At 53.8% G+C, this 12,256-nt stretch overlaps 1 protein-coding gene and 1 pseudogene across 2 annotated transcripts in view; one reads left to right on the plus strand and one right to left on the minus strand.

Annotated features, from left to right (window-relative positions):
* Positions 1-2,167: 2,167 nt before the first annotated feature.
* Positions 2,168-6,355, minus strand: LOC138460510 (28S ribosomal RNA; annotated as a pseudogene).
* A 3,767-nt stretch (positions 6,356-10,122) lies between these two features.
* The window catches only part of NUP133 (nucleoporin 133), a 1,444,728-nt gene continuing 1,442,594 nt past the window's right edge, over positions 10,123-12,256 (plus strand). Inside the window, exon 1 of one of the 2 annotated variants that reach the window (XM_069606929.1) lies at positions 10,123-10,394. In XM_069606929.1, coding sequence (XP_069463030.1) covers positions 10,237-10,394 — 158 coding nt within the window. In that variant the 5' untranslated portion in view covers positions 10,123-10,236. The remainder of the gene's footprint in view (positions 10,395-12,256) is intronic. The other variant, XM_069606930.1, reaches the window with a different exon arrangement.

Raw genomic sequence — 12,256 nt, forward strand, 5'->3', positions numbered from 1 at the left:
ATTCCTCAATGCTTCCAGTATGGTACGTTGCTTTAGGTCGATAGGGTCTGACCTGTGAGAAAGTATTAACAGCATGTGTGACCAGAGGACCAATCAGCGGACACAGATAGATAAAGTGCCTCTAGCAGGCCAGTCTCTGCTAGGGCATAGCATGGTGGCACTGACCTCGGGCCAGGGGGTGGAGAGGAAGTATTTTCGCCATGGAGCCCGTGTTGGACAGCGAGAACCAAGTGGAGCGGAGACAGATCTATCACACCAGGTCTATAGTAATCGGAGGAAGGCGACTAAGCTCGGTGACTAAGCTTTCTTGTGATCTGTGTACCAAGAGTGAGAGAGGGGGGACCTGTTTGCAAAAGCATCCAGGCTCCTTATAGACCCAACTAGAACAAAAAAATTAAAGTCTAATTTATGCCCATCCAGACTGCCAGAGCAGCCAGGCCATCTGGTCATTGCATTCATTCTATGGCCAACTACCGGATGGCTGGGCTCGCACACAGCGGGACGGTCCAGTTTTGGAGTACTCTGTCCTGCGCTGGACGGATAAAAGTCACACCTCCTTTCAGTTAAGTAAATGCTTTGTTTGTGGGCTGTGGGAGCCTGTCTCCCACGTGTGTCCACCGTCCCGAAGCCTTGCTGCAGTTGCGGCCCCCCCCCCCATCACTCCCCAGAGGGAAAAGCTCTAAAGGGGTCCGCATCTAGAGCTATGGGGTGGCCTGGCCTTGGGCGCCTGTCTCCCACGTGGGTCTGTCCCAGAGCCCAGCGATGGTCCTGGGGTGCGCCGGCGGGGTCCTGGTCCAGAGGGAAAAGCTCTAAATCGGCCTAGCCATAGTTCCTGCCCCTGGCCTTGGGCACCTGCCTGGCATGTGGGTCGTCCATCCCCAAGACAAGCAGCGGCCCCCGGGGAGGGTTCCTGTCTGGAGGGAAAAGGTCTAAAGGGCCCTCCTGTCTAGAACGCCAGTGTTGGGGTACTGGCACCCCCTGCCCATGGGCACTTGCCAGTGGGGACCAAAGGCCCTTCCCGTCTGGGCCCATTGGAAAGCATTGCCCGAACAGATAGCTCTCTACGAGTAGGGTGGCCAACTTTGAAATCATTTTACAGGACACTTGCCCACAGGCGGGGGAACTTTTCCCTCCAGGGAGGCACAGTGACCACACCGGGGCTCCCGACAACCGCTGCTGGGCTTCCGGACTTGGTCACACATGGGTGACACTTCCCACTGGGACTAACCCATGAATGTCATGGAACTGAGGGCCGCCCACTCTTAGTGGTTCTAGTCCCACAGAGGAAAGCCTGCTCGGGGCACCACTTGACACCAGCATTGCGTTTAGGACTTAGTCACACACAGGTGACAATACCCGGAGGACGGGGAAGGCACCACGGCTGCCTAAGAGCTCTGGTCGGGCCTATTACTAGCCTCTACCCGTGCAGATGTACAGGGACCCCGCTGGGTCGCTTATTCCATTACTTACACTTGCCTTAGCTCCACTGAAACTTTAGTCGGAAAAAGAGGCCGGAATTTCTGTTTCCCACGTCCATCTGTGCGTTTGGTGGAAGATCTGCACTCAAATAGCGTCGCTGGGGCCGGGACTTAAGGCACAGCCTCTGTGCACTAAGCCGCCACTGGCAAACCAAGGCCCAGACTCTCTTCCCGGCATCAGTGTAGGTGCGGAGCAGGTGTGTGCCGCCTGCGCCACTGAGTCGCCCTGCAGGAAGTTACTTCCACATAGACTATTAAGCTCCTACCTAGTGGGGGCTTACGGAACCCAACTGGAGACAAATGTAGGAGTCAGCCGGGCCAGACACCACTGGGGCTACCTGGTCCGACTGCCCGGCCCCTCGACAAGATGGCCTGGCGGCCGTCAGGCCATGCCACCCCCGATGCCACTGTCCAGGGGCTGGCTGGAGCTTAAGGCACTACCACCTCCACGTGCTGGGGTTTATGCTGCGAAGCTTCTTCTCTGCCTCAAGGGCTGGGTCGAGCCACTCTGCCTGTCACCGGCTGGGCCAGGGCCACCTGGTCTGCTAGGCTGACCGGGAAGGGAGGAGAGCGCCCACCAGCCAGCCTGCACACCCCCTCGGGTGTGCACCCAGGGTGGGTGGGAGTTTCCTGTGCACCCCGCGGCATAGCAGGAGGAAGCCCTTGTGGCATCACCACAGCGCCTTTTGACAAAAGCTTTGCTCAGAGGAAGACTTCCAATAGATTGCAGCAAGGTAGCTGCTCTGCTACTTAGGAAACCCTGGCCCAGAATCAGGTATCTACGAATGATTTAGCAGATGTTCCCCACGAACATACGGTGCACTACCTGCAAAAGAGGTGGCCCCCTTCCGTTCACACTCGAGTCACGAGGCGAGCAGCTCTACGCACCGGCCCAGGGACCCGCTATCATAAGCCAACAAGGCTCCACAGCGCTGCAGTACTGTTACAGTTAAGGGGGATTCTGACTTCGAAGCGTTCAGTCATCATCCCACAGATGGTATCTTTGCCCCATTGGCTCTTCAGCCAAGCACATACACCAGTTGTCTGAACCTGCGGTTCCTCTCTTACTGAGCAGGATTACTAATGCAACAACACATCATCACTAGGGTAAAACTAACCTGTACAACGACTGTCTAAACCCAGCTCATGTTCCCTATTAGCGGGTGAACAATCCAACGCTTGGTGAATTCTGCTTTACAATGACAGGAAGAGTCGACATCGAAGGATCAAAAAGCGACGTTGCTATGAACACTTGGCTGCCACAAGCCAGTTATATCTTTGGTAACTTTTCTGACAGCTCCTGCTTGAAACCCAAAAAGTCAGAAGGCTTCTGAGGCCCTGCTTTCACGGTCTGTATTCATACTGAAAATCGAGATCAGGCAAGATTTTGCCCCTCTGCTCCGTGGAAATTTCTGTCCTCCCCGAGCTTGCCTTAGGACACCTGCGTTATGGTTTGCCAGGTGTACCACCCCAGTCAAACTCCCTACCCGCAATTGTCCCCGGAGCGGGTCGCGCCGGGCACTTGGAGCCAGAGCTAGAGTCCCACAGGCCCCCCTCCTTCTCACGGTTTAGGTCGAATTGACCCGAAAAAAAAAAAGGTTGAAACGACCAAAAGTTCTAAAAATGCTACCAGCAAAGGATCGAACACCAAAAGTTCGATCCTTTGCTGGTAGCATTGAAAAAAAACAGGGGCTGCAGGGGTGACCCCCGCTCACTATACTTTATGCTATAGTGAGCGGGGGCTGCAGGGGACCCGCCTGCAGCAGTCCGTTTAATTAAAAAAAAAAAAAAAAGACCCTGCAGCACCGGTTCCCGATCAAGGAAGTGAAAGGGAACTGGGGCTGTAGGAACCAGCGTGAAGATGAAGGTAAGTGGGGTTTGTTTATGTTGGTGCTGTGGGTGGGGGTGTGCTGAGGGTTTGGGGGGGGTGTTATGGGTGTGTTGTATGTATGTGTGTGTGTTTTCGCAAATTATCGGGGCTGAAATGTCCAAAAACAAAGTGTTCGAACTTTTAGTCATTCAAACACTTTGTTTTCGGATATTTCAGCCGCGATAATTTTGCCTTCAGTAAAATCACTTGGATTCCTTCTCACCGGGTAATTGAAAAAACGATGAGTAGTGGTATTTCACTGGTGGCCCGAGGGCCTCCCACTTATCCTCCACCTTCACAGCGCCAGACAAGGGTGCATATCAACTGGGTAATCTGTCCCTGCTGATTCTGCCTAACCCGTTCCCTTGGTTGTGGTTTCGCTAGCCAGTAGCTAGGGACAGTGGGAATCTTGTTCATCCATTCATGCGCATTACTAATTAGATGCCGAGGCATTTGGCTACCTTAAGAGAGTCATAGTTACACTTGCTGTTTACCTGCGCTTCATTGAATTTCTTCACTTTGACTTTCAGAGCACTGGGCAGAAATCGTGTCAACACCCACCGTGGGCCTTACGCGGTGGTTTGTTTTCATTTAACAGTCGGATTCCCCTGGTCCGCACCAGTTCTAAGTCAGCTGCTAGGCGTTGGCCGAGGCAGACCGCTGGCCCCGAACCCACCACAGGGGCTATCCACAGGAAGGGCCTGGCTCACATCCAGAGTTGGCGCAGCCCCCAGGCCGGAGATGCCTTGACGAGCCATAGCACGTGACCAGCCTCGCTTCGCACCACAGCCCGACCGACCCAGCCCTTCCCAAAGTTACAGATCCGACTTCCCAACTTCCCTTACCTACATTGTTCCAAAATGCCAGAGGCTGTTCACCTTGGAGAACTGCTGCGGATATGGATACGGCCCAGCGTTAGATTTACACCATCTCCCCTGGATTTTCAAGGACCAGCTAGAGCTCACCGGACACCGCAGGAACTGCAATGCTTTCCAAGGCTTGGGCCACTCTCTTGGGATGATCCAATTCCAGGGTACCCAGCCCTTCACAAAGACAACAGAACTCTCCCTGGAGATCCCACCAGCTTCTCTGGGATCATTTGCGTTTTCTCACTGGATGCTGCAAGGGCACCCATCTCCGCCACTCCAGGTTCAGGGATTTGAACCAGACTCCCTTTCGATCGACTGCGCGCAATGGAGGTTGTCGCCCGTCCCTTCCAAACGGCGCTCAACCATTTCTTAGGACCGACTGACCCATGTTCAACTGCTGTTCACGTGAAACCCTTCTCCACTTTGGCCTTCAAAGTTCTTGTTTGAATATTTGCTAATACTACCAAGAACTCCACCTGTAGTGGTTCGACCCGGGCACTCGCTCCGGGCTTCCGTGCACACCGTAGCGGCCCTCCTACTCGTTGCGGCTTAGCCCCCGTGGCTCTCAGCGCCAGCCGGGAATGGGGCAGACACTCCAGCGCCATCCATTTTCAGGGCTAGTTGATTAAGCAGGTGAGTTGTTACACACTCCTTAGCGGATTCCGACTTGCATGGCCACCGCCCTGCTGTCTATATCAACCAACACCTTTTCTGGGGTCTGATGAGCGTCGGCATCGGGCGCCTTAACCCGGCGTTCGGTTCATCCCCCAGCGCCAGTTCTGCTTACCAAAAGTGGGCCACTGTGCACTCGCATTCAATGTCCGGCTAAACGCCAGCAAGCCAGGGTTCTTGCCCATTTAAAGTTTGAGAATAGGTTGAGATCATTTCGGCCCCAAGACATCTAATCATTCGCTTTACCAGATAAAACTGGGAGTTCTGTGCACCAGCTATCCTGAGGGAAAATTCAGAGGGAACCAGCTACTAGATATTTTGATTAATCTTTCGCCCCTAAACCAAGGTCGGATGACCTATTTGCACATCAAGACGCTACGGACCTCCATCAGAGTTTACTCTGGCTTTGCCTTGCCCAGGCCTATTTCACCATCTTTCGGGTCCTATCACACACGCTTATGCTCCACCTCCCTGACCGAGTGGGCGAGAGAGGTCGGTGGTGCGCCCACCACGACAGGATCCCACCCCAATCGGCACCTGCCAGCCCTCACCTTCATTGCACCACAGGGTTTCGTTTGGCCCTCCGACTCACGCACACGTTAGACTCCTTGGTTGTGTTACAAGACAGGTTGGGTGGGTAACCGACATCACCTCAGACCCCTGGCGTCCTTTGTGGGCCTCCCCGCTTAGCAGAGCTTTGTGGTCAGCCGCACTGAGGGCAGTCCACCACAGTCACATCAGGAGCTGCCCCGGCGACCCCAAAGAGGGTCCAGAACGGTTGCCAGAGAAGGGCACGGCGGTGGTCAATCTCCCTCGGCCTCACAGACACAGCAAAACTGCTGTCAGGGGGCTGTAACACAATCTGCTGGAGCAGAGAGCCACCTGCTACCCTGGGGCCTTCCCAGTCGGTCGCGGTGCACTGCCACAGAGGAAATGCATCCCGCGGGGGCTGGGCGTGCCTGGGGCGCAGCCCCACGAGGGCATCCACTGTTACGCTGTGTTGAATACTGCAGGTGGACTGCACAGACCCCACCAGTTTACCTCTCAACGGTTTCATGCCATCTTGAACTCTCTCTTCAAAGTTCTTTTCAACTTTCCCTTACAGTGCTTGTTGGCCGTCGGTCTCACGCCCGTATTTAGCCTTAGATGGAGTTTACCACACGCTTAGGGCTGCAGTCCGAAGCAACCTGACTCAAAGAAGACCCGATCACGGCGTGCCAGAGGCAGCTACCGGCCGAACACCGTCCATGGGGTGAGTCTCGATCAGAAGGACTTGAGCCCCGCTGAGCAACACTGGGGAGTCGGTCTTCTGTACGCCACATTTCCGACGCCTGCTGCTGAATGGGGATTTGACGCTGGGCTCTTTCTCTTCACTGCCTGTCATGGAGGGACTATGGGTAAGTTTCTTTTACTCAGCTTATTAATATGCTTAAATTCAGTGGATTGCCACGTCTGTTCCAGGGGCATAGTCGGGTAGCACAAAGCTTGGAGCAGCTGGCCTCAGGCCCATATAGGGGGTTGCCCCCGCCCTGTGCGTCTGGCCCAGCCGAGTGTGCACGGTCCCGATTTGCGGCCAAAGCCCACATGATTGCGAGGCCTGCGCTCCATGGCCATCCCGTGCCAGCAGCCATGGGACACCACAGAGCCACAGGCAGTATGGCCAGGTGTCCCGGGGTAGGGTGAAGGTGCGCCAGGCTTTTTTTAGGGCCTTCTGCCGCCACCACCATGGCGCACCGGCCCTCCCGAAACCTGCATGAGGTGGGGAAACTAAAAGCAACCCTCAGATAGGCATAGCCCCGGGAGGAACCCGGGGTCCCAAGGTGCGCTTGATCAATGTGTCCTGCAATTCACACTAATTCTCGCAGCTAGCTGTGTTCTTTATCGGCACGCGAGCCGAGTGAACCACCACCAAGAGTCGCAGGCATCTTTTTTGTTCCAGGCGTCGACTGACACTGCTGGTGCAGGAGAGGCAGCGCCACCTATGGCGAGATAGCCCAGTGCCCCGTCTTGCTTGGCTGAGACCCCCGTGGTTTAACCAATGTGCCCCCATCCCTCGCTCCAGACCCACAACAATGTTCCCATCCCTCCCTCTCAAACCCACACCAAGATGCCACCAGGCCTCTAGACCCACGCCACAATGCCCCATCCCTCTATTACAGAGCCCAAGATGCAACCAACCCTCCATGCCAGACCCCACCAAGATGCCACCAATCCCCCGGCGATCCATAACATGATGCCCCATTGTTCCTCCACACAGGAAGATGCCCCCATCCTTCCCATCAGACTCAAACCAAGATATCCATCGCCACACACCAAGATGCCCTCCAAAACAATGTGCCCCATCCCTCCCAGACCCACATGAAGATGCCGCCATCCCTCCCCCCAGACCCACACAAAGATGCCCCATCCCACTCTCCAGATGCACACAGATGTCGCCACCCACACTAAGATGCCCCATCCCACCCTCCAAACCAACACCTAGATGACCCATGCCACCCTCCAGAACAGATGCCCCATACCCGTTCCAAACGGACACTAATGTGCCCTTGTCCATTGCAGACCCCCCAAATATGCCACCATCAGTCCCTCCACACAGCAGGCTGCCCCCATCCTGCTCTCCAGACCCACACCAATATGCCCCCAACCCTCCCCAGACCAATGTGCCCATCCCTCCTATCAAACCCACAGCAATGTGCCCCAATTCCACCCTCAGATGACCCATGCCACCCTCCAGACCAACATATGGCCCATACTTGTTTCAGAACGACACCAATGTGCCTCCATCCATTGCAGACTCCAAGATGCCACCATCTCTCCCTCCAGACCCACACCAATAAGCCCCCATTCCCCCCCAGACCAATGTGCCCGTCCCTCCCATCAAACCCACACCAATGTGCACCCACTCCAGACCCACGCCGATGTCCCCATCCAAACAAAACCAGGATGCCCCATCCCTCCCTGCAGACGCACAACAATGTGCCATATCCCGCCCCAGACCCACACAAATGTGCCCCCATCCCTCCCGACCCACACCGATGTCCCCATCCAACCCAAACCAGGAGGCTCCATCCCTCCCTGCAGACCCACACCAATGTGCCCCATCCCTCCCATCAAACCGACACCAATGTGCCACCATCCCTCCAGTCCCACACCAATATGCCCTCATCCCTCCCAGACCCACAGAAATGTGCTCCCATCCCACCCTCCAAATGCACACAGATGTCCCCATCCCACCCAAACCAGGATGCCCTATCCCACCCCCCAGAACAGATGCCACATACCTTTTCCAGACTAACACCAATGTGCCCCCACCCATTGCAAACCCCACCAAGATGCCACCATCCCTCCCCTCGCCGTTGTCCCCATCCAACCCAAACCAGGATGCCCCATCCCTCCCTGCACCAACACCAATGTGCCCCCATCCATTGCAGACCCCACCAAGATGCCACCAACCCTCCATCTGCACAGCAAGTTGCCCCCATTCTGCCCTCCAGACCCACACCTGGATGAACCATCCCTCCCCCAGACCAATGTCCCCCATCCCTGCCATCAAGCCCACACCAAAGTGCCCCATCCCTCCCTCCAGACCCACACCAATATGCCACCATCCCTCTATCCAGATGCACACAGATGCCCTATACCACCCACCAGATAAGATGCCCCCTACCTGTTTCAGACCAACACCAATGTGCCACACCAAGATGCCACCATCCCTCCCTCCAGACCCACACAATATGCCCCAAGACCCACACCAATGTGCCTCATGCCCTCCTTCCAGACCCAGCCTATGTTTGCCTAACTCGCCTGCGCTTATTTGTAAATGTTTTGATATCAGATCTAATTGTAACCATTGGTATCCCGAAATGTCATTGTTTTCATTTCTATGTATGTAACTCAAGTTTTCTAGCGCCCAGTTACCTCGGGGTTCGGAGGCGATACAAATAATAAACAAAATACACACCAATATGCTGCCATCCCTCCCCAGACCAATGTCCACATCCCTCCCATGAAACCCACACCAATGTGCCCCGCTCCCACATCAAACACACACCAATTTGCCCCATCCCCTCCCTCCAGAGCCACAACAAGACGCTCCATCCCACTCCACACCTAGATGACTTGTGCCACCCTCCAGACCCACATCTCTCCCTCCAGAAACACACCCATGTGCCCCATCCCTCCCCCAGACCCACACCAAAGTGCCCCACCCCTGTCCCCAGATCCACACCAATGTATCCCAACCCTCCCATCAAACCCACACCAATGTGCCCCATCCCTCCCTCCAGACCCACACCACTGTGCCCCATCCCACCAGACCCACACCACTGTGCCCCATCCAGACCCCGCCAAGATGCCCCATCCCTCCCTCTAGAGACCAATACCATAATGCCCCATCCTCTCTCCACATAGCAAGATGCCCCTTGCAGACCCACACCAAGATTACCATGTACCTCTCCCGAACCACACGCAGATAGCCCCAGCCGACCCCCTCTAAAACCACCCATCCTAAGCACAGCCAAATGAAACATTAAATGACTCTGTTAGCCACCTTTGATTGGTTAAACACCACCATCCACGGTCTCCCTGTTCCTTTTCTTAGCCCTCCATACCTTTCATGTTGAATAGCTGAACATGATTTTTAAAGTAAATGCCATTTCCCGCTCCCCTGTCTAAATCTGGTGTCTTGCTGGAACGTTCACCGTATCCCAAAGAAAAAGCAAACTGTATTTTCAGCCAGCCAAGAGCACACGGATTGCTGCTGTTCCTGCAGCCTGGCAGCCAGAAGATTCCCGGGCAGACAAGACAAGTCGGACGCCCCAGGGTCTTGCAGAAACGTTCCCGGTCTCCCACTGAAAATGCTCACCCCAACCACTGCAAGCCCAAGGCACGCAGAGTCCGGTTGCACTTGCACCGGCAGGCGGCAGCCATTGTCCTCCCGCTTCACGAAATCACAAGGATGAGACGGTGAGAAGTTATTTGAAGAGTGGGCGGCCGTTGCTATGGTCCGTTTCTCGAAGGGGATCTCCCAAGGGATATGGAGTAGAAGGCCTTGTAAGATCATGGGATTGGTTCAATGAAAGTCACGTGTTAGAAGCACACCATCCATGTATGGACTACCAAAAATCTGAATTATAATCGCCTTCAAAAACAAGCTCACGTTGTCCACGGATATTTACCAATGCAAGATGGCCGCCACAATCAAGTTTCGTGTCCGAGTCCACTTTCTCTGTTTAATGCGCAATGTCATTGATACTGGGCGGTAACGTTGTTTTTGGTTTGAGATTGGAAGCGCGCTTGTCACTTTTTCTCAAACGTGGTGCTGTTTTGTTCCCTTCTCATCCTTACCATGTTTCCATCCCCTCGAACCCCAGTAGGGGCTTCCCGCAAAACTTTAGGAGCTTCAGCCGTACGTGCAGGCAGTGGCAGTCGGAGAAGCAGCGGAGTTGGAGGACCCTCAGGAATGTTCTCCCCGGTGGGCCGAAAACAAGTCATACCCGGTTTACGGTAAGGTGTGCCACATTTAAGAACCTGCTATGTCGTAGGTTATTTAATCAGTGCTGGATGGTACCCCTTTAGATCAGAATTCACGTAAGACTTGATTGTAAATATGTCCCGTTCATTACTTTGTTATACTGAGTCCGTCGGCCGCGTTTGAGTGTAAATAATGTAGATTTTGAGCTAATTGATATTTACAAAAAGTTACCCTTCCGCCTGGAACTCGCCGTTGGGCATGCATGGCTTCTTCTACTCGCAGGTTTGTGCATCGGAGGAAATCTTGGAGATAGTGCTTTATCTGGCTAATTGGTTTACGAATTCCAGGTCCTTTATGTGAGCTGATTACTTCTTTACTGTGTAATCTCGTTGCCAAACGACGTATATTGTCCTTCAGCCAGTTAAAAAAAATAGTAATAATGCAACATGATTGATTTTTGTGGGTTCTCTTAATTCCACTTTTGACTCTTGAGGGAAGGTAGTATGCAGCACACATGCACATTCAACAGGCCTAGATCCTTGTAAGAAGACCAGGAGCCCTCAGTAGATTGAACTACCTTTATTCAATCCCTGTGGTGAACTGCCGCTTCCCAGGCTCTTCACCTCGCCCAGCCAGCAGAGCTCAGTTAGTTGTTCTGCCCAGGACACTACATCTCCTCCTGTCAAACTTATCAGCCACTTACAGTTCTGTCTTTATATTTCTTCAATTAGACGCACACATTTTCTGATGCATCTGGCCGGCCCCACTCTGCGTTCTTCTGGCTCTTCCTCAGTCTCTTCTCTCACTGGCTCACTACCTGAAGTCACTGAGGTGTATCTCGTCTCTTCTCTCACTGGCTCACTACCTGAGGTCACTGAGGTGTCTCTCTCAACTTGTTCTTGATACTCTTCTTTATAACATTTAAACTGGGAGGCATTTCGAGTGACCACCTACGTGGGAGATCCAGCAGTCACCATTGTTCCCTTGACGCTGGACACTGCAAGATATTCTGGATCGATTTCCTTTCCTCCCTTCTGCAGACAATCACCTTATCTCCCACCTATAGGTGGGAGCTCTAGGCTTACCTCCGGCTGTTGACGTAGACCTTCATGTACTGCTTCTTGCGGGCATCCGTTTCTCGCACCTGCTCCCCATGTACTTTAGGAGTGCTTGCCAGGTGAGGAAGTCTGGTCATGATTCTCCTGCTGAATAGCAAATCCGAGGGACACTTTCCCGTCGTGCCATGAGGTAAGTTCACGTAGTCACGCAGCATGTTGCTTAGGGTGTTTGAACGACATGGATCGTAACTGGTTTTGTTGGAATACTTTCTTGAGGATTCCCTTGAATCGCTCCACCATACCATTTGCCTGTGGCCATAGGGGAGTCCTCTTTCAGTGGCTGATGCCCATGGACGCTTTGAATTTCGTAACCTCAAGATTGCTGAATGGCGGGCCATTGTCCGACTTAAGGACTTCCGGAATGCCCCATGCAGAGAAAATGATATCCAACACTGGTATGATGGCACTGGCGACTGTGGATGATACCATATGTACCCGAGGAAATCGTGAATACTCATCCATGATAACAAGTAAGTATTTGCTCTCCACGAATGGACCGAAGAATTCTATCGCAAGGTGAGTCCATGGGAGTTCTGGCTTGTTTGACATTTTTATGGGTTCCTGATTTTTTGGCCTGGACGTACACGAACATAAGTGGCAGGCCCCAATTGTGCGTTCCACCATCTGATCGAGTCCCGGAAACCACATGGTGTCTCTCACCTGTCTCTCTGTGGCCACCACTCCTTGGTGTCCTTCATGGGCCAGGTCTATGACTTGCTGCCGCAGGTCCAAGGGGATCACTACTCTGTGGCCTCGCATGACAAGCCTTTCTGGTG

This window comes from Ambystoma mexicanum, chromosome 4p, assembly GCF_040938575.1.
Source record: "Ambystoma mexicanum isolate Mex_15411 chromosome 4p, UKY_AmexF1_1, whole genome shotgun sequence".
Taxonomy (NCBI): Eukaryota; Metazoa; Chordata; class Amphibia; order Caudata; family Ambystomatidae; genus Ambystoma; species Ambystoma mexicanum.